At 39.3% G+C, this 22,708-nt stretch overlaps 2 protein-coding genes and 1 long non-coding RNA gene across 3 annotated transcripts; 2 read left to right on the forward strand and 1 right to left on the reverse strand.

Moving 5' to 3' along the window:
• Positions 1-765: 765 nt before the first annotated feature.
• LOC105275299 (splicing factor, arginine/serine-rich 15) lies at positions 766-11,979 on the reverse strand. Its single transcript, XM_011332038.3, has 15 exons — positions 11,950-11,979; positions 11,135-11,263; positions 10,759-11,050; positions 10,461-10,645; positions 10,100-10,375; positions 9,872-10,015; positions 9,536-9,783; positions 9,276-9,461; positions 8,933-9,066; positions 8,637-8,845; positions 8,363-8,540; positions 7,620-7,916; positions 6,618-6,845; positions 5,062-6,459; positions 766-4,320 (listed from the first exon to the last, which is right to left on the reverse strand). The coding sequence occupies exons 1-15, from the start codon at positions 11,977-11,979 to the stop codon at positions 3,440-3,442; spliced, it is 4,815 nt and encodes a 1,604-aa protein (XP_011330340.1). The 3' UTR covers positions 766-3,439.
• A 546-nt stretch (positions 11,980-12,525) lies between these two features.
• Positions 12,526-16,195, forward strand: LOC105275298 (dnaJ homolog subfamily C member 7). The gene is made up of 11 exons (XM_011332037.3): positions 12,526-12,596; positions 12,925-13,013; positions 13,176-13,300; positions 13,390-13,578; positions 13,656-13,774; positions 13,866-14,019; positions 14,111-14,275; positions 14,453-14,621; positions 14,727-14,873; positions 14,947-15,099; positions 15,175-16,195. The coding sequence occupies exons 1-11, from the start codon at positions 12,526-12,528 to the stop codon at positions 15,285-15,287; spliced, it is 1,494 nt and encodes a 497-aa protein (XP_011330339.1). The 3' UTR covers positions 15,288-16,195.
• A 1,939-nt stretch (positions 16,196-18,134) lies between these two features.
• On the forward strand, positions 18,135-20,301 carry LOC109610719. The gene is made up of 2 exons (XR_002192998.1): positions 18,135-18,460; positions 19,494-20,301. It is a non-coding gene; the product is annotated as an uncharacterized LOC109610719 (long non-coding RNA).
• The last annotated feature ends 2,407 nt before the right edge of the window (positions 20,302-22,708 follow it).

Below are 22,708 nucleotides of genomic sequence, written 5' to 3' on the forward strand. Positions count from 1 at the left end.
AAATTTTTCTAAAGAAAAAATCGCAATCGTTTATCAAAGATTTTTTCTTCTTTTTCCAGCTTTTCTGAACCACTCTGTATACAATTTATCTTTATACATATCTTTTTTGCATGCATGCTCTCTTATTCAATTAAATAATATTAATGACTATTTCCTAGATACCTGAGTATCGATAACAATGCTAACATAGATTCCTAATAAAGATATTAAAATGAGTTGAAACTCTTTTGCAATAAAACATAATTTTATGACATTATTCAATCGATTAGTTGCCTCTTGGAATTTTATTTAGAAAATGAAAAGTTTGTATATAAATGAAAAATTTCATAAATTGTCTTCTTGAAATTATTATATTGAATGCTTTATTATTTTATATCTTTGTTAAAAAAATTAATTACTTTTATTATATTAAAATAATCATCAATGCGCTTAGCATTGAAAATTCCTGGAAGACATATTGAAGATCATCTCGATTATTTCCTATGAAATATAACTTAGAACGATGACAAAAATATCATATTTGTTATATAATTATTATATTTGGTTAATTTAATAATTCAAATTCCGTATATACAAATTTAGTAGACACAAATTACTCTATGTGAATAAATAAACAACATGTAAATTCAATACAATATTCTACAATGGAATAGTGAGAATTATTGAATACTAAAATTTATGAAATTTTTCAGGCAATTTGTCTTGAAGGAAAAAATTGTAAAATTCTTAAATTTTCTTTAAAGTAAATAAGGAATTAATTAAAAACATATGCAAATATTATATATTTCCTATATCATTATATTGAACATTCTGGATGTAAGGATGTTAGCGATCATTATCAATATGTATAATTTCCTTCTGTTACCTTCATATTACTTTAGATATATCGTAAAATTAAAGAATTTAATCAACTGAGGAAAGAGCATTTCATATTGCAAAGTAACTTGATGTGAATTGATGTATATAAATATTTTTTAAAAGAATTAAAATATTCTAGGATTCAGTTACTCTCTGCAGAAGCAATATCGAGAATATAATAAAACAATTTACTCGAAAATTGCACATTTCTCAACTGACATTTGTCAACTTAAAAATTTGTAATTATTTAGTTCTAATATACGCACAAAGAGTCCTAGAATGTAGTGCCGCGCACCACTCCAAGTTTGCTCGTTTTGATTTATACCTTTCAAGCTTGCGATTAATGTACCATTAATGTATACATGTATTGGAAGCGAAATCATAAACCATACATTAGATAACAATGTTCTATCATAATAATTCTTCACTTGTAAATCTCGAAATTGTTTTATGATAGATGAACTGTTGTAAGTATGTAACAAAGTTAATCGAGAAAACAAGTATACATGTTATGGATATAACCAAGTGCTAGTACATTTGTTGTCTGCATAATACATTTTACAGTACTGCTATGTATTACGATACATGTATCAAGATATTACGAAACTTTTCCTAACAAAATATCAATATCATATCTTGAAAATGACGATAAGTACCGGCATGTTACTAGTGAAACAGAAAAGAACATTTCGTCAATTTGTATTTATGTTCGTTAAGTATACGCTCTTAAATACAATTGCTCTGTGTTCATAAAATTCGCTTATATGAATACACGATAATAAAATGAAACTTATAGTAAACTAAGCTCGAAGCAAAAGAAAAGGTATACATGCACTCTAACGAGAAAATATCAGACATTGTCGTTATATAGACGATAAAATGATGCTTCATTTTTCGTTTTAACGACTCTTTAGAAAGTCTATCGCGATTACTTCTTAACAATCCAGTTTTCATTTATCGTTAAAGGCGCAAAAGTGAATATCTAATGTTACGTTTCAGAATCAAAGAATCGGTTCAGTTGACGAGTCCAATAATTGACAACTGGACATCTCAACTTTGGAAGTTGTTCGTTAATACAATTCCATTTCTTAATTGTTAGCAATTATTCTAATCGTTAAAATTACACAATAATTAATTAAATGTGGTATATGCATGTGGTATATGCACGGGCTTCGTCCTGGAGTGGTGCGGGCCGATGTCGCGGCCAAGTAGTGGCTCTCTTAACATCATCTTAGTCACATTCCTTGACTAATGGTATGTGAAAGTAATTATGAACAGTACCTTGCACTTGTCACTCAGTTTGAGCGCAAGCACGTGTCTTCCATCGCTGCGCCGTGCAATACGTGCGTACGTGAACACAGGAACCAAGTTGTCTGTACGTGTTGTTTGTGTATAAGATAGTGGAAGCGCGAAATCCGCCGTATTTTTCGCTTCGCAATCACTCCTATTCTTTTATTTAAACGAATTGCCTTCAATCTCATCATGCAAATCATGGAATAAATTTGTCATTTGTGTCAATATCAAACAAGTTATTTGAATTACTCGGATGTAACGAATCCGTTAAAACGCGCACAATTTCTCACGATTAATGAGAGATTAATTAAGAAAAAAAAGAAACAAATATTCTGCACTGAGTTATATACATGTTTTTCTGCTTAGAAATATCATCCGTATATATTATACACGTGCGGATTTAGTTTCATTTTGTCGTGAATGGGAACTACGCGCGCATCGGAATAACAAGGCCATGTTTCTTTTGTTATTAAAGACGTTATATATAAAATATTTATTCTTTTTCATTCTTTGATTGAGCAATGGCAATCAGCACATTATATTCATTTTCATTTGTCATGCTACGAAAATATAAAAGTATTTACAATTTAATAAATAAATCTTTACCTAACGGGCATGAGTTAAGATACTCATGCTGCACAGTACCCGATAGACAATTCGAAATTAACTACAGGAAAGTCCTTAATAAGGCTACAAAAGAATTGACTGACATTTCGTACAGATGGCAATAATGGAATTCAATCGAATATGCCCATATATGTATATATACATATTACTCTATGCTGCGATTCGTCATCGAAAATGAAAAATAAAAAACCGGAAAGCAGATTACGGTAAAAATTTCGATTAAAACTTGGAAAATAATCCTCTGTATATATACATTTACTCGGATAAACAGGTCCTGTGTTCACTATCACAGCATTTATCTAAGCAGCAGATTTCAGTTGGGAAGAAATCTTGAGACTTACACGAGTCAACAATTGAATACTCTGACGACTGAAAGATACTCAAAACAACTCACTGGACCCAACGGCTCCCTCACCACTCCAAAGTACGATAACTCTGAATCCATAAAATCGATTCGTTCTCATTCTCTCTCTCTCTCTCTCTCTCTCGTTCGTTCGTTCGTTCGCTCGCTCGCTCGCCCTTTTTCTGCAGCATGACTCTATGTACATCGTATCGATTTAAACGATATTTTACACGAATCTGCCTGAAGATTCTCTATACTTTACTTTGGTAATTTTCCCAATATCGAGCTTTTCCTTCGTTTCGTTTTTTCTTTCTCTCTTTATAACGAATCCGCTTGCTGTTCCACTGGTTGTTTACTATGGTTCTCACTGACGTGTCCTATTTGTTCGACCGATTGTACCGCACTTTGCTGCGCTGAATCCTCAGCTGGAATGGGTGCTTCGTATTCACAACACTGTTCCTCTTCACCCTGCTGCTTTAGCGCTAAATTGTCGCTGGAGAAATGGTCCGTGCCGATTTGTCCGTACGGATTGGCCTGACCTTCGTCATTCCTGTAACTGGCTTCACCGCTGCCCTCGTCGTTTGGTATACTCGTCATTTCATTCTCCCTGTGCAGTACATCCTGCTCGTGTCTCGCCGAATCATCTTGTTCCCTCTGCGTCAGGAGATTCTGCTGATCGGCTGCTGATGAAGCGTCAACGAGGCTACCTTTCGCTTCGAGTTCTCCATCGTCCGAAGTTCTCGTCTTATTCTCGGTCCCTTCCGATGGCATTTCATCCGTATCGTCTGTCGGAGGACTAACATTGCCCCATCTGGATTTGCGATTGCGATTGCGATTTTCTCGTTCAGTCATATTTTTGTAATCTTGATGCTTCACAAGTTTCTGCTTATCCCTCGGCAGATGATTCTCGCGTTGTCCGTGTCCATCTGATTCCTGTCCAGACCATGACGCAGACGGTGCTCCACCACCCTCTTGATTCCTCCATGGTCCGTCCGGGCCGAGCATTGCTGGTGGTCCCATTGGACCGAACGGCGGTCTAATATGCGGTCCTGGACGACCACGCATGTCGTCGAATGGCGGCCGGAAGAACGAGTCTGCTTCTCTGGGATCAAACGGTGGGCCTCGAGGCGCAAATGGCGGCCTCATCCCTGGCCTCATGCCTCTCGGACCTATACCCCGCGGGTGGAACATCAGAGGACCTGCAAAAGACGCGGCAAGGTGACACTCGCACGTAGCATAAACGCAATCACATTCGCGTCACTGTAGTTAATAGGATCGATCTTCGTTCGCACACTATATCACCCTCGTGTCATGTATTTTTCAAATAGAAATATCGCAGATAGAGATTCAATAAATGAGCTACTATTCGCGGAGCTTTCACGTGTACTTTCAGTCAGGTACATATATTCGATTGCCATTTGACATGGATATAGTTATGTAGTTGTATAATTAGTATATAAGCATGCAAAAAAATCTGTAAGAAGTTTATGAGACATAAGAAATAAGCATTTGAAATATGTAGTGCATGCAGAATATTTAGTGTGTAAAAAATATTTTATGTATCACAGATATTATTATACATTTATATAACAAGAAATATAAAATTCTTGAGATCTTTTCTAAGTGAATTTATGTTTTATTAGGGAACAGCTAAAAAGAAATAATAAATCAAGAATATCTACAAAATTTAACTAATTGATTAACGATTGATTTAGCTAATTAATTAACGCGGTATTAAATATTATGTTATTTTATCTCCAATTATCTTTTACCGAAATAAAAATATTGATATTTTTATTAAGAAAAATTGTCTGTTAAAAGAATATGATCCACACACAGTATCAAAACACCATAATCAAGTATCGATAATCATATATATAAGCAGAATTCAGAAAACCATATCAAGCAATCATAAAGATAATACGAAAATCGTGTCTTACCAGGTCCTCTAGATCCGCGTGGTCCAAATCCATCGGGTCCAACTGGTCCTCTCGGTCCTTTCGGGCCCATCATCGGTGGTATTCCAAACACAGGTTCCATCGGACCGCCGAAGTACTCCCTTCTGCGAGGATCGAAGTCGGATCGCTCGTTGTGCCCGCGAGGGTCAAAACCATCCTGCATTCGTGGATCGAATCCGTCACGTCTCATCTCATATTCGAAACGATCACGCTCGTATTCATCCACAGGTGGTCTACGAGCGCGCACTTCTGGTCGCTCAAATTCTTCCCGAGCTGGACCCAGTCTGCCCGGCGGAAAATCGTCGGGCCGCGGTCCATTGTGGCCTAATCTGCCTTCATAGTCTTCTGGAAACATACCGGGTTGCATCCTAGGGATCTCTAGAAAGTCCTCCATCTGCGAACCTCTCGGACCACCGCGTGGTGGGAAATTCTGTCGGTCTGGCCGATCAGTTAAACCACGCTGTGGGAATTCTCGTGTGTCCTGTGGTCCAGCACGATAATCTGGTCCTCGCGGAAAGTCGGCACGATCGGGAGGCAATACTCCGCCATATTTGGGCAAGTCCATTAACGAGACTGGCATATCACCAGGTGGTCGCCGTCCTCCACTTCCTCCTGCTCCACCTCCAGGACTTTCTTCGAAAGTTCTGTCATTTCGCTCGTTATTGCGTTCGGCTCGACTACCGCGCATACTTCTGTCCATCCGGTCGTCCAACGGCAATGTCCCATCCGCCAATTGTCGCAGTCGATCGGCTAGACTGAGCTTGCCTTCCTTCTTCATACTATCGCCCTCCTGGACGTTTTGATTCGGTGCACCAGGTCCCTCCGAATGCCTGGTATTACTCTCCCGGTTCTCTCGAGTCTCCCGATTATCCCTGTCGCGTCTCTCGTCCCTCTCTCTATCACGACCATCGCGGTTGTCTCGCCGCCTGTCCCGGCCGCCACGATCTCGTCCCCTTCCTCTATCTCTACCACGATCCATCCTGCAGTCGTTCATGTCCATGCGATCTCCGCGATCCCGATCACCCCGATCACCCCGATCTCTTCGTTCCCTGTTCTCTCGTTCGCGCTCACGTTCCTTGTATTCACGAGCCGGATCGTTTTCCAGGCGGCCATCGGCAACACTTATATTCATCGCCGCGATCAGTTGGTCACTAAGGTTCGGCTGCTTGTCCTTGGGTACGTTGCTGCTTAGACTTTGCGGCATCGCGTCTTCCATCTCCACATCCATGTCGTCCGAATGATGCTGTTGCTGAGGTAGTTGCATCTGCATCGGCGGCGCCGGACCGACTCCGTAAGGTTGTCGTAACATCGGCAAGTTCGGCATACTCGTCTCCGTCGTAGGCGGCGGTACTCCGATTGGTGGGACGTTGTGCGGCATACCTATATAGGAATATCACAAATATCACAAAATGCTTCGAACATAGTTGTAAAAAATGATACATGATTATTGACAAGTTGGACTGTTTCATCATTGTCGAAAATAATATATTATTATTAATAATATAGACTATATCACATTTCTAAGGGATTGTACATACCCGTAGAGTTCGGCTTATCTGAAGGCGCCGCAGGTGCGGGCAGTGGAATTTGCGTTAGTAAACCTACGCCAACACCGGCTCCAAATGGCGAATTGACCGAGGGTGTCAACATGGTCTGCATCATGCCGGGTGGTCCTAACAAGCTCTGCATGTTAGGTGGTGGAACTCCGATTGGTACATTTGGCATTAATCCATGTGTCATTTGTAGGCCCATGTGACTAATCATTCCTGCATAACATTCATGATGTCTGAGATTTATAAAGTATATTCTCTAAGAATTATGAAAATTATCATTACTTTTCAATGCACTTATATTTTAATAAACTGGACATTAGTCGGATATTATTATATCTCTATTTTTAATATAATCTCTTTTTATTATATTTAGAGTTATGCGCGCGCGTGTATTTAATCTACATATTTTGAAATGATATATATCATTATTGATTTATATTGTATATCTGTAATAATATATTATCTTAAAAGAAAAACAAAAACTATTGAACATTGTGATGTTCAGAGTTGATGTTCGAAATTTGCTTGACTAATCTGAAATTATAGTTTCAGATCAGCTCGATTACTCTGATTTTTATCTCGCAAGTTGGTTCAAGTTACTTATCGTAAGAACATGATACGTAACTAATTGTACTTGCATTTTAGAAAAAGCGATATATCAAATATCAATGTTAAGAGTAAAAATCATTGATATGTTAACGAAAATGTGTAAATAAAAAGAGATAAGAGAAGAAAAAGAAGTTCAAAAAATTTTTGTCAGATTTGCAAATATATCTTTCAAAAAACTATCTTAGTCTATATTTTTTCATGATTTTTGACAAACCAATCTTATTTTTTATGTTCTTTATACAGAATAATTTATTCTTTTTAGAGAATTTAGATTCTCACTTTGAATTTAAATCTTAGATTCTTACTTTATTTTTATAATTCATGGATATGAAAAAGCTGAACTTGGCAACAGTGCATTGATAAACATTGTAAGCTCACGTGGTACTCCAGGCATCGTGAACGCTGGCGGCATCATCTGTAACTGAGTGTTCGGAGGTGGCAGTAGTGCAGCCGACGTCGGTGGTCTAATAGGTGGTGGTTGACTGGTATCGACCAATTGTTGCTGTTGTTGCTGCTGCTGCTGCGAATTGGCCGACGTTTGTATAACGTTCACGATACCATCAGTTAAAGTAGGAATCGGAGCACCAGCAGTTGCGGCGGCAACCAGTGCTTGTTGCTGCAACTGCAACTGTTGTTGCAACACATCCGCGCTCGTACCAGTGTGCTTTAATTTGCCTGTACATAAAATAAAAAGCATATAAATATTAACTATTTAATGGAAGCGTTAATTATTTTATAAAATTATTTTATACTTAATAACTACATAATTATTTGAAAGAAATATTGATGGAAAAAATTTGATAAAAAGAGAATTTTTTAAATATTTTTATCAAATTAAAATTGTTCGGAGTCTGCTTGACTAACCTGAAATTATAGTTTCAGATCAGCTCAATTACTCTGATCTTACTTTTAATCTCGCAAGTTGGTTCAAGTTACGTATCGTAAGAACTAGATACGTAACTAATTGTACTTGCACTTTAGAAAAAATTATCTACTTAATCGAAAAACATTTATACAAATTGTATGTAAATTGTATGTGAATTATAATAAAATATGTAAGCGTAAAGCGAAACGAATCATTGGATGAGGGTTTTGAATACACCAAAACTGAAGAAACATACCTTTTAAGTGCGGCGGCAATGTATCTTCGTCTATCATTCCGCCTTCTTCTAACAGTTCTAGCTCTCGATCAGTAATAGTGGTCAATTTATTCCAGGGGATGTAACTGACGCCCAACTCTACTTCCCAATAATCTTTCCATTCTTTGCCTTTTACACCTTTACCAGGCGCCCATGCTAACTGTAATCGAAATAAACAGATATTATATCATATTTCAAAATAGTTTAATTATTCTAGAAGAAAAGAGGGACTGTATACAATTACTATAATATTTACCGTGATAGCTTTGCCTTGCATCTTGTGATTTTTCAGTTTCGTAAGCGCTCGATATGCATCTTGCCTTCTATTCATACATATAAAAGCACAACCTCTCGGCGAGATCAAATCAATACTAACGATGTCGCCCAATTCCCCAAACGTGTCGGACAATTCTTCCTGATGTACGAGTTTCGACAAGTGTCCAACCCAGAGTGTTGTACTACAAACTGCAAAATTGCACGTATTTTAACCTTTACCGTTTCTTTGATTTACAAGAAACACGTTGGGACCTGTTCATCTTAAGGACGACGTACCACTTAATTTATCTCTAATTATCGGTGGCAAACCGCGTTTGCGTCGCTCTCTTTCTTTCTCTCGCTCTTCTTCCGTCATCTTTTCCCGACTATCATCGCGTTTCCTATCACGGCCTCTGTCCCTTGAACGAGATCTATATAACATAAAATATTGTGGTAAATATTGGGTTGTAACAGAAGTCCGTAGCGTTGTTTAATTATTTTTGAATAAAAAAAAAGACGGCGCATATGTAGTTCATTAAAATAACGCTACGAACTTTTATTACAATCCAATATATAGATTAGTAATTAAATCTTTATCTTCATTAATTAATTTAAAGCAACGTTCATTGAGATAAAATACCTTCTTCGCCTGGACCTACTTCTGGACCGAGACTTTCTATCCCTATCCCGGTCTCTGTCCCTGTCTCTGTGTCGTGGCGATCGCGATCGACTATGATGCCGATAACGTTCCGGTGATCTGCTTTGCGAACTCGTGTTCTCGCAATTCACAATTTCTACACTGCTACTATCACGTCTAGCGCCATTTCTGCAAAACATATTTGTTAAGGAAAGAGTGAAAAATGATATAACCTAACATTAATTAAATTGTGGTGCACTTACCCGGAGTAATCTTGAGTTTCTTGACGTTCGTCGAGCAATGGACTCTTTTGATTTTGGTGCGCCGACTGATTAATTTGCCTGATACCTGACAAAGATTGCGACGTGTATGGCAGAGCTGGTGGATAGCCAGGTGGCGGTTGACTCATATCTTGTATCACATTGCTATTCACACTCGGTGCATAATTTTGCGTATTCGGCTTTAAAATGTCAGAAGGTTTTAATTCGCATTCAGATGCAAATGGAAGATTCTGAAATAGAAGGGAAAATTGTGATGCCAATTGCTCGTGATTTCATAAATTTGGGGAAAAAGTGTTGAGAATAGCTCGTGTAACTTACAGGAACAGTTTGTGCTAAATGCTTATCAAATTCTTCCTCCTGCTGCTTCATCTGCTGCAATTTACGCATTTTTTCTTCCATCTCGTGTTGCGACGAGGCGTTGCTTTGCATAGTTTGTTGCAGAGTCTGCAATTGTCTCAGGACCTTCGAGATAAAATGTTATAATGTAATGATAATGTATCGTATAAAGTTTAGTAACGCAATTGATTCTTGATGCGCGGTACGTACTTCTGGATTTGCAAGCAGCAATCCCAGGCTCTCTAAACTGCTACTCGTGGACACCGCATTGTGTTGAGTATTAGCCGAGGTGGCTGTATTTGGTGAATTCGTCACGACCACATCGTCATCTTCTTCCTCACCGTAGTCGAAATCTAATAACTTCTTATCAAACTTGACGGAACTCTTTGGTTCATTAGAAGCCTCCTGATTTTTCAAAAGTAATTGCTGTAAATGTTGTAATTGATCCAGAAAAGCAGGATCCACTTGACCGGAATTCGATTGACCCTAAAAGTTTAAAGGAAAATTAGGTAATTTTATTTCGATTAAACGGCGATAAATGTATAACGTGATTGTTTATAACGTATATTACCAAAAGTTTATTTGCATTGACTATATTTGCTGCTTCCATCTTCGTTTGTGCAAGCCATGCCGGATCAATTGTTTTCCCAGATTGAAATAGTTTCTGATCCTTTGCCGCATTCTTAATCGCCGATGGAGGTGTCTTGGAGACTGCGCTCATGTTACTTATATTATTTCCGGATGCGTTTAGTGTACCTGGTAATATCAACACAGTTTTAAGCACACAAATATTCCTCAAGCATACTGTCAGCGTTTACTAGTTTTAAAAATATATACTTTTCAAGTGAATTGTTTTATAACATATTTACCATTACTATTTACTGGTTGCTCCTTGTGTATCGGATGATTGGGATCTGCTAAATCAAAAAGCGGTTGAATAACTTCTGGTGGGAAAACTGCGTTCTTCTGCCAAAGATTCAGTACACGTATAACTTTGCTCTTATCTTCCTGCGGGCATTTCAAAAGATTCAGAAATGTATTCTGCATGTTCTTCGCAAATCTTGGAGCGAACACATCCTTCTCCATCCCAAACTGATGCCGAGATTGTCTGACAATCGAATCTATTACATACAACCCTGGTACTTTGTATTCTGGCTTGCACTGAACAAAAAAAGTTATTGAACGTATAAGTACATTAATATGATAGAGAAAAAGGTAAAGAATTTTGTGTACAAATGTACTTACTTTTTGAATAAATTTTTCCACACTTTGTACAACGTGCTTGTAGAATTTTATTGCTTTTATGGCTCCCCGTGTAAGCGAATTCATTTTAGCTTTTGAGATAGGTGGTTTAACCTCATAGAGAGCAGAGAGCTACAATCAAATCATTATTAATAGTATTCCCTTAGAAAATGATATATTTGTTAAAAACTATAAAAATTTCATCTGTATAACTATCGTTTACATTTCTGTTTTTAGTATAACAATAATATAAAATATAAATGCAGCGCATACTCCAATAGGAACTAAACATTAATGCAGTATTGCTGCACTTATATCACATGCAATCCATGCAGTCTCACATCCAAACATTAAAAATAAATAAGTAAAAACATTGTTTGCATCAGAATTTAATCACCGAGTGCAACGAGTGGAAAAGAAAGCTAAGTTCATTCAACGAGAGTAAGCTTAATTATTCGGTCAAAATTAATAATTAATAAGTGTCCTTCAAAAAGTAGCTTCGAAAGTAGCCTCGAAGCTGCGAGAAACTGATCGTGTAGCGTATCACTAACGCGGTCTCTCTCGGCCAGTCTCGGTGAGTTGAATTTCGTTTAGCGAAGGGAATTCACGGAGCGCGTGAGAAAAAAAATTCGGAGGCGGCAATGCATTCCTCTCTCGCGTAAGTGCATTTCTTTTGCGTGAGATCAGGCAAAATAAAACGAAAGACATAGGACGAGCCATGCCGAGAGCGAGGTGCAAAGAGGGAGAGCTGTCCCTACGACGGTGACCTCTAAGAGACGTGCGCGTACAAGCGAAGGGCTCCTCCAAGTGTAGCTTACCTCCGCGTTGAACGCCTTCACCGCCTCCATTGCGGCAGAAAAAGCGGTCGTCCCGCGCTATAATTGTTGCCAAGTTTCACGCGGATTCCGACGAAACACAATACCAGCGTTGCCTTCGCTTTATAACTCGCATGACTTCCTCACCACACACTGTGTAACCGAGCCATGCCATTCAAGATGGCAGTTTCGTATTTCCCGATACGCATCGCGGTGCGGCCGACGCGTGACGTCACACCTCTGTTCCTCGATCGGTAACGTAGAAGTGGTATCGATTAATATCGATGATACTGAAGAAGTGTCGTCTGGCAAGTTGATTGGCTAGCAAATATGGTTTCGCCATATTTTGTCCTCACCAATAGAAGGATGACAACTTTCGTGTGCTCTATCTAGATATTTATCTATACCTTGACATAAGCAAGAGGGAGAAGGAAGCACTCACTCTTGCTCATTACGTGTTCTGGGTTGGAGGTCTACCGTTTTCTAGTCCATCGGTGTCAAGCGAAAGGTTACCTGCGTTCTTACGGTGCATGGTACTTTGCCCATCGTTCGTTAACGTCCAGGTTAGCAAAGGAAACCATGGCGTCGCCTGACTCGAGCAACGTGATTCCCAACGTCGCGACGGACGTCGCACCGGAAAATGTCCAAGAGTGAGTAATCTTTTCGAATATTCAACCATGTACGCTTTTGGTCCATGTACATACGCTTTTGTGTAATTTGCACTTCATTAGCGCACTTGCGATACGCTAACGAAACATAAGGTCCAATTATAATTCGCTTGCGTCGTGCTCGCGTAGAACGTTTCTGTAAATAGCTGCTTTAAACAATAGATTTATTGTGTCATCATACTTTGTCCTTTATGCATGTGTTCATTACATCATGCAATTCATTCATAGTACAGCAAGTTGACTATGCATTGTTCACAGTGAGAATCATAAACTAATCAGTCTTATCATATCATTTATATTTATCTTCTAGATTGGCCGAATCGAAGAAAGAAATGGCTAATCACTATTATTCACAGAAGCAATACAAAAAGGCACTGGTTGGCTACAATGAAGTTATTGGTAAATATATTACATAGAATGTATTTTTGTAGCAGGATTGAAGGATCTTTCCTGTTATCCGTCCACCACTGTCTATTAATTATATTAATAATTGTCTATTAATCCACCAGCTCCTACAGGTGTTGCAATTTTTCTCGTCTAATAATAATAAAAACTTTTCAGAGTTGTGTCCTAATGTATCGCGTTATTATGGCAACAGAACAGCATGTTACATGATGCTTGGACAATATCGGGATGCGTTAGCGGATGCTAAAAAATGCATTGAATTAGAGCCAAAGTTCTCCAAAGTATGACGATCATTTTCTAAACAAAAAGCTTGCTAATCATATCTAGATTGGACTTGATCAATATACCTCTTATACACAATTATTCTTAGGCATACGTAAGAGTAATCAAGTGCTGCTTGATCTTGGGCGACATCGTGGAAGCCGAAACTAAATTAAAACAGCTGCTGGAATTCGATCCTAATAATGAGTCTGTAGCGGCGGAACAAAAAGATTTAACTTATGTACAAAGGTTTCTCAAGGATGCGGAGGCTGCTTACGAAGCAAAAGATTATCGTAAGGTAAAGGTTTCGCCATGATAAAAATTACTTCGTGCCAAACTACGGATTACATAATTGCTCTATTTTATTCTTTGCAGGTTGTATATTGCATGGATCGCTGTTGCGACGTAAGCACATCCGGTACGTGTTTCAAACTGACCAAAGCAGAGTGTTTAGCTCTGTTGGGAAGGTATCAGGAAGCTCAAGATATTGCAAAGTAAGAAGTTACTCTACTAAATTACAGACATATTCTACACACCCTGGTATAATGTATATGATAAACTATCTATACATTTATCTTGCTTCAGTGATGCTTTGCACATCGACAAACAAAATGCCGACGCTATATACATCCGTGGAATGTGTTTGTACTTCCAAGATGACATCGACAGGGCTTTCACACATTTTCAACAAGTACTGCGACTCGCCCCCGATCACGCCAAAGCATTAGAAATATATAAGGTGCGTGGAAGGAAGAATCGAGAATAATTTCTTTATATATTATTAATTTGTGATGTAGTGATGTTTTACATATACCTTTTTTCTGTCGTAGAGAGCAAAATGTCTGAAAAAAAAGAAAGAAGAGGGCAATGCGGCATACAAAAGGGAACAGTATCAAGAAGCGTATAATCTTTATAACGAAGCTCTGACCATCGACCCGCGCAATATCATGACTAATGCTAAATTGCACTTTAATAAAGCAACGGTGGCAGCGAAGGTATCGTTTCAAGCTTTATGCTTTTAAAATTGACATTTCTATAAATGTATAAACGTTACTCTCGTATGCACAGTATAATTATTTATGTATGCACCTTTGGAAATGAGGTTGTCATTATCATGCGAATGCATTTGGAAGATTAATCCGCAATTACTTTTGATACTCTTTATTTTTTAGTTAGGTAAGTTAAGCGAGTCCGTAACGGAATGCACGGAAGCTCTGACGCTCAACGAAAATTACATGAAGGCTCTTCTCAAGAGGGCGTCTATTTACATGGAACTCGAGGAATTCGAGGAAGCGGTACGGGATCTCGAGAAAGCGTGTAAAATGGATAAAAATAATCGAGGTAATAAACGAATCTCATGTATGTATCAATTTTAATATGTCAGCATAGAGAATGACGTATCGCATGAGCTTCGACTTACGTTTTCCTATCTCGCAATCTTCGTAGAAACGAAACGGTTACTCGCAAAAGCGAAACTGATGCTAAGAAAATCCAAGAGGAAAGATTATTACAAGATCTTGGGAATTGACAAGAACGCATCGCTTGAAGATATCAAAAAGGCGTACAGGAAACGCGCTCTAGACCACCATCCAGGTAAGGAACAAATACAGAATTGTCGGACAACAAGTAATTATAACGCTGTACTATAGTTGCATCCGTTTTATAGATCGTCATGCTAACGCGAGCGAGGGGGAAAAGAGAGAACAAGAGAAGAAATTCAAGGAAGTCGGCGAGGCTTACGGCATTCTGTCGGATCCCAAAAAGCGGTCTCGCTACGATCGCGGACACGATCTGGACGATACCGATGCTGATTTTGGAGGTTGATATTTTTTATTTTCTATATCTGGCCATCGTGTGTTGCAAAATGTTTTATTCATGTTTCATATCTTCTCAGATATGGATCCCAATTCGATGTTCCACTTTTTCTGCCAAGAAGGAGGCGGGGGTTTCCAGTTCCAGTTCCAGAACGGTTTCCCCGGGTCTTTTCAATTCCAGTTCCCGGGTTAACGATATTTTTAAGACACATAAGCATGACACATCGTAATTTAATATATGCATATATATGTATATACATATATCATACTCGACTCGTATTTTACCGAAAAATGTTATGAATTCTTTGAATTCTTAAACTCACAATGCAATACGGTGTTATTATTGGCGTTTTGCAATTTCGAGGCATTGAAACTCATCTCTGATTGTTACGTACATTTATCTATTTAAGTATAGAAACATTCTTGTAAATATTACATTGCGATACGGTGTATCTTCGATTTAATGGATGAATTGAGCGAAAGAGGGTTAACGTCGCAGTGCAAGTGGGCAATTGAGGCCCGACACACGCGTATCTGGCGAAACCTTTGCGAATAAATAAGGGGAAGAGGTGTCCATTAGATTGCAGTATTCTTATCAAGGAGTCAATTTATTTTTTTTTATTGAAGTTTATTGCTCATTATCTCATCGCATGTGCATTGAGGGTGTCAGTGTACTGCCAATTTTAGCTTTTATTTATTAGCATTGATCAACGGATCGCTGAATCATCGATCTTCTATCGAATAAAACCGAGGGTTTGCTATAATTTCGCCGATTGCTGCGAGATATGTTTAACGATACATTCGTCATTGATGAGATTGTTAGTGATACTATAAATTTGTATCGACATAATAATTCCCCCCTAGCTCCCCGTGACTGCAACTATTTCTATAAGTTTTTGAGTAAAATGCATTTGTTATTGTAGAATGATTAACTGCAATGTAAATTATACATGCAACTTCCTTATATGTTTATCTTGCGATACCTACGTCGTTCCAAAATTCTCCTAGATCGTAAGCTACGTAGATTGTTTTGTGTAGATCTTAGAATCCGCAATGTATTCATTCCACAAATTTTTCTACAAATATATAAATTATAACATATCTCATTCCCATTCAATTACATAAACTAACATTCTCTGCGGCTTCTTTTGTTAACTATTTTATTAATTATTTAATAACTAATTTATCAACTCTACGTCTCAATTTTATGACTTATAAGCTAAAATTAATTTTTGCAGAGGTGAATATCTACGTAATCTATCTTATTGAGATGTATTCATTTCCTGCATACAAGAGCAATGTAATGAACAAAGCTGACGACTTCACGTTATCAACGCCTTCGCGCTTCAACGGCATTTCGCGATAAAAGTACTGCCTTATGCGCAACGAGCGCGTGGTGAGTTTATTTTCACCCTCATCACCCCCGCGAGAACTGCGGGCAAAGTTCCTCCCCCATTCACAGTTCACGCCAATTCAAAGGATTCATTCATGCGGTCACTTTTTTTTGTTTGCCGTTCTTATTGAGACCTACCATGCCGTGATCGCCACGCTCGATGCACGCGTGGCATTAAAAGGCCATAAATAATCGACTATAACCGTGGCGACGTAAGCTTCAATGGCAAAAAGTAGACGTTCATATCGAAATCGACGTTCCCTGTCCTATTCTGAAAAAAAAAATTATTCAGATTCCATTATTGCTAGCTTTGAATTTATCAAACTTACTTTGGCAAAACCAGAAAAAAATCATCATAATCACGAGTTTTTAATTCCAACAAAAATCATTTCTACAATTAATATATTTCTATCGCTTTAAGAATCGGTGAGAATAAAATTCATATGGAAAAAGTCGCGTTTCTTCGCATGATTCGAAGTTTGTTCTCGAAAATTTACGCTTTACAATTTTAGTTTTAAGCATTGCTTATTACTTGTAATTCGAAAGCTAGATGTCCATTGAACATCTACATGTACGTATGCAGGGAGGAAGCACCCTGCATTCTCGCAGGTAGCCGAAGCGGTGTGCTGGTGCGATATCGGATGACATTTCTTCCGAGACTGTGTGGTAGCTTCTTGCCGAGCCAGAGCAATTTCGACGATCACTTATCTTCCTGTCCAAGAGCGCTCGTTCCTCGCTGTCGGGAGTGGACACATAGAAAGACAAAGGTTGCCGGTAAAGGGGGATGGAGGTGGACACGAAGGAAGACCGAGCAGAGTTCAGCGGGTAGAGAGAGAGAGATAGCAGAAACCAGAGAAGGGAAGTTTGGAGGTGACTTTCAGGTGTGGAGAGTTGCGCGCGTCAAGGCAATCCACTCGATCACTCTCTGGGGATACCGGGATACCTTGGTTCACCGCACACTCGTACGCGCACAGCGCGACTACGTGCAGCGTGTCCACGTACCACCGATCCGATGCTGGTATAATGCTGGAAAAACTATTTAACTCTGTAAAAGCAGAGAAGTTGCTTGTTTTCCAAGCAACAAAGAGCTTAACTCGAAGATAAATCAATTCTTGTCGCGGAATATTGAAAAGCTTACCATTATTGTTGTTATGACGAAAAGTTGCCACAAATCGTCCGAGATCGTTGTTGCTCTACCTATGAGAAAACCGATTATTATTTCGTAAAATTTCTAAAACCTTTTCAAAAAAAACTAATATTTTTTACTAAGCTCATTCCTTGCTACGAGATATCATGGAAATATTAACAAAATCTTAAAGCCATATATAGGTTAGATTTTGAATGTGCATGAAATTAACTTTATTAACTTATTAATTAACTAACTTTTCAGCATAGTTCCATAATAATAATAATAATAACAATCGAAAAGGCTAAATGTAGCAATAATAAACAGATAATGTAATAATTCCGGTTTTTCTCGGTTAAATTTTACTCAGAATACGCTACACGTGGTGTGAAAATTATTGCGTTTATGCGTGCCTGCTTTTCTTAGCGCGCCGCAAGCCCGCGATAACCGACGCGGGAATCATCATTCATGCGCCCCCGACTCGCTGGGGGGGGGGGGGGGGGAGAAATTTCCCTGGCGAGCGCTGGGCACGATTCGTCACGATATCCCTATATCCGGCCGTGACATCGCGCGTTCGCGAATCGCGATCGGACGATGGGAACAGATTCAAATGCGCAGTATGGCGCTCACGCGATATCACGGTCGCGTGTCCTCGGGTGCGTGCGGCTCGTAAAATCGTTATCGCAGGCACGCATCGTTGCGTCTAAAGTGGTCTAAAGGTAAACCTCAAATGGGGAAGCTCGAGGAATACTTAGGAAAAGTCACGCAGGCGAGTATTTATAGAAATATCGGTCTGAAATTTGACAAAAATTCAACAAAATTATTTTCCAAGATGGCTGAACGCTAGGTAAGTAAAAGTACACATGTGTTGATCTGCTTTTAGCAATAATTCACGATAATCTTTTTATATATTTCATGTTTTTGTATCTCTCGCGCGCGCGTTTTTCTCTCCGAGTAATTCCCCGTATAAATCCGTGCTCAAAGGCACGAGCTTTTCCTTCGAATTCGCGCGTTGCGGACCTGCAGTGTGCTCGCGCGCGGTTCGTCGCGCAAATTGAGGCAAACACGGTCGGTCGAGCGCTGTCATGCGTGCGTGCGTGCGTGCGTGCGTGCGTGCGTGCGTGCATGCGTGCGGGCAGTTCGACACGTGGAGAGTCCCCGGAGGGTGTGCGGATCGACGAGGCCGCGGCAGCGGCGGGACGAAAGGGAGCGAACGAACGAACGAACGAACGAAGCGCGAGGGAGAGCGCTGAACGATAGCGAGCAAGCGCGAGCGCTGGCGCTGTCATTAAACCGCAAGCAGAATTTCCGACCGCCCGCCTGCCCGCCCGACTCGACACGCGTCGGTCCGTCCGCCCTCCCCTCTCCCCCGCCCCCGCTCCCTTCGCGTCGCCGCGCCGCGACCCCCATTCATCATAAATGCAATCAGATCGTATTACGCGCCATTACCATACGCTCTGCCCCGTTCCAGTCCCCATCCTTCCCTCCCCCTGCTACACCTCCGTTCTCCAGTCGTGCCACCCTCTTCCTCCGTCGGCTCGCGCGACACACGCGGATTATTATATAATTCGAGGGATAGACAGGTAAGATCTCGACGTACATTGTGTGTGTGGGGGGGGGGGGAGAGGAGTATATTTGTTAAAGATTAAAACATTTCAGTTACGAAGTCTTAAAAAGAATGATGTTGATATATGCTCGATTCTTATGCACGGTGCCTGATGACATGTTTCGTGCGGTGAAAAGTGATGCACAGTCACTCAAGTTCTTGGTCGTTCAATTGAAAAATTCATTAAATAAATTCACTGAATGTTAATATGTTATTTCATTTTTTGATGAAGTACGATATTTATATCTAATTTATTTGTATCTATCTAATACAGGTCTGGGTACCCCATCATACCCACCTAATTCGGCATAGGAGAAGCGCTCCCCTACCGACACACGCACGCTTGAGAATTACATATGTGAGTAATTATTATTTTTATTAATTATTAGCTAAATTTTCGTCCACAACGTGGACGTGTCCCCACTCCTCGCGCCTTCAAGACTGCTCGCGAGCAGGCGTTTGTCTAGGCCTGATCTAATATTTAATCAAATGTTTCCAATTTTATTTCTAGGTTAAATAAAAATATTTAAATTTAGATTTGAGTATTTGTATTTCAATTGTGGAAGTCGCGGTAAATTTGATTCTGACACTTCTATAATTACGTCACTATCAAATAACTCGAAAGGTCAGTTAAGAAACGTCAAATTTGAATCCAGATCGCTCCAGATCTTTCACAATTGCCCCAGAAAATAAAACGCGTACGAGAAATCATCGCGACTCCCGACTCCCGCTCAGACACTCTCGGATACGTTAATCGATACATCGAACGACACTTTCGACGTACGTACTTTCTTTCCTTTCCTAAAATCAGAAAAAATTAGATAATAGTATTTTAATCCGTCATTGTGTACGTGTGCTTCAATTCTTATTTCAAATAAGTAGATCTCGTAAAACGTCTACTTTGATACAGATATCACATCGATATGTTATGAACCGTCACATGCAAAAATTAATTGTATTTTTATTTTTAAGTAATTATGCATTTATAATTTTTAATTCTCCAAAATAATTGCGTTTCAGCAATGATGCACAAAGAGATCACTTATATCGTTACTTATCTCAAATATCTATGCAAAAAAAAATAAAATAACCATTTCAGAATTGCGAAATATTGAACGCACTATAAAACGCATTAAAACGCTTAACATTCTTTTGCATTATCTTGATCTCAAATTAATAATTACTAAACTATTGAGGTATATTTATTCCGATTTTTGTCAGAATTGCTCGATCTGGCGATTCCATTTTCCATGCTCTCAAAAGTGGTAAATTACATTAGTATCGGTAAAAAATTCAAGATGCGATATATTCCCATTCATCAGGCATTATCGAAGAATAATTATAATCTGTAATTACAGCAATGAAACGATAATCCATAATTCCTGTCTTTGATCAGTTCCTGATCAATTCGAAGGTAATAATTTGCGCGAAATACGTGCTTTCGATAAACAGCTGACATCTCAATACCCACGAGCATTCTGATAATACTTACCATGTGCAATACATTATAATAATTTATTAATAGTGCGGTATATAAGATATCACATATTCATACATATACATGTACACATTATTGTATCTATAATTACCTAGGAGAGAATACTTCTAGTATACTCCATCCCGTCAGAAAGTGGGTTTTAGTAGGATTCTATATCTATGTTAGCTTTCGTTTACTTTCACAAATAAATGTTCTGCATGCAGCCACACTTCGATTATAATCCGCCATCTTTTAAATACTGTACTTACTTTATTACGTTGTATCTCGAACCTGTACGATCAATCAGCTGGCATTCGTCATCCGTATTAATCTATTGCCGATTCGTAAATTGGACGTCTTACGAGTTTAACAGCACGTACGATATCTATTGAACAAAGAATTAATAAAGTGATGAAATTTGACCAATCTTCATCACGTCGATACGCGTGAAGTTTGTTCCGAACGCTGGTGTGCTACTGGTGAGTAGGTTTCTTCATAGTCTACGCCCTTTTTCTGTGTATTTCCTTGGATTACTAGTCTTGCTTTATAGTTTGTCGTGCCATCTTCTCCTGACTTGATCTTGAATACCCACTTCGTACCTAGAAGTTTTTGTGCTTCTTTTCGCTCGACCACGGTCCATGTTTCGTTCTTCAGCAATGATCGATATTCCTTATTGATTGCTTCGAGCCATCGTTTGTTATCGGTTTTTCAAATTTAAAAGTTGGGGGGCCAACTTCACAGGGGTAAACTACCCTAACGACGTGATAATGAGAAGGTACTGCGTTTTGTCATGTTGTATCGATTCGTTCTGCTTAAACCTACGCGAAAAAAATCGTGCCACCTCAACGAGTCATAAAAGTATCCAAAGCCAGCTGTTTTCTATTGAGAAAAATATATTCTTCACTTAGACGCATTTTTTTGTTGTCGTAAATATATATATATTTTTCTAAGTAAGTAGATATAGACCGGACGGAATAACGGACCACGGATATTGAAGTCTATTAGAGTTTCCCATTTGCAGATTAAAAAAAATTTAGTTCCCTGAAATTTTTACTCTCCGAGTGGTATCGCAGCGTTAATGGAAATATCCCGTAATTGCCACTCGGGCGCGCGATTCCTCAAACGGCGATAAAAAATCAGCGGCGCTTTTTGCGTGGCTTGCGCGCGTCCGTCCGCCGAAAATATGGAATGGAAGCCGATACGCGGAATGAAACATACCCGTTCATCCGCGCGTCCGCGCGAATTAAGGCAGCATACGGGCGCGTTCGCACGCGAAATGCCTTATCTCGCTTCGTGCCGCAACGCTTCGTCGCGTTTATCGGAGTTAACTATATAATATCGCCCGATCTCCCACCCAGCATCGACGTCATCGTGGCGGCTTCCACTCTCTCGCACCCGTTTTTCGTCCCCTTTTTCGGCGCAATCAGGAGTGAGCGTATTGGAAACGCATCGCCACGCTAATGACTCGCCACCGCCTCGATATAGTCGCATTAACCGATTCGCCTCTGGAAATGCCTCGCTTCCGTGCATATTTGTCTCTGCCTCGCCTCTCTTTAGAATTATTATTATTATTAATATTCTATTAACGTTAATATCGGATAATATGGTAAATTTTATCAACCAGATTAGTTTGCAATTGATCTTTCTTCGAAGAGAATACTATTTCAGCATGAGTTTATGAGATTGTGACAGCTGAGAGTAAGTGACTTTTAATTTTAATCAGTTTTGCGAATGCGTCCACCGGAACACATTTAAAAGTTCCGTTCAATTCGCGACACGCTTATCACAGGTGCCAATTAATTTTCTATTAATTTCACTCGCACTGGATACCTGATAAGACATCTCGACGAGACGAGATGCAGCTCCGTCGTCGTGTATAATTTCGCAAATCCGCCAATTATCGTCCAACCCGCCGACTCTCCCGGCACCGACAAAGAGGGTCAGCAGGTGGCGAGGCGGCGATTTTTCCCTCTCCCCGATTACGGACTAGGCTGCAGGCGGACGGTATTAAT

The sequence above is a fragment of the Ooceraea biroi genome, chromosome 11, assembly GCF_003672135.1.
Source record: "Ooceraea biroi isolate clonal line C1 chromosome 11, Obir_v5.4, whole genome shotgun sequence".
Lineage (NCBI taxonomy): Eukaryota > Metazoa > Arthropoda > Insecta > Hymenoptera > Formicidae > Ooceraea > Ooceraea biroi.

Excerpts from the sequence above, each read along its gene's own strand:
- LOC105275299 (XM_011332038.3), bottom strand. The coding sequence starts at position 11,979 with ATGGAGGCGGTGAAGGCGTTCAACGCGGAG. Across the intron at positions 10,646-10,758 it reads GCAACCAGTAAATAGTAATG|GTACACTAAACGCATCCGGA; the intron begins GTAAATATGTTA and ends TGATATTACCAG. Across the intron at positions 9,462-9,535 it reads GAAACTCAAGATTACTCCGG|AAATGGCGCTAGACGTGATA; the intron begins GTAAGTGCACCA and ends TATGTTTTGCAG.
- LOC105275298 (XM_011332037.3), top strand. The coding sequence starts at position 12,526 with ATGGCGTCGCCTGACTCGAGCAACGTGATTCCCAACGTCGCGACGGAC. Across the intron at positions 13,301-13,389 it reads TAGAGCCAAAGTTCTCCAAA|GCATACGTAAGAGTAATCAA; the intron begins GTATGACGATCA and ends AATTATTCTTAG. Across the intron at positions 14,020-14,110 it reads AAGCATTAGAAATATATAAG|AGAGCAAAATGTCTGAAAAA; the intron begins GTGCGTGGAAGG and ends TTTCTGTCGTAG.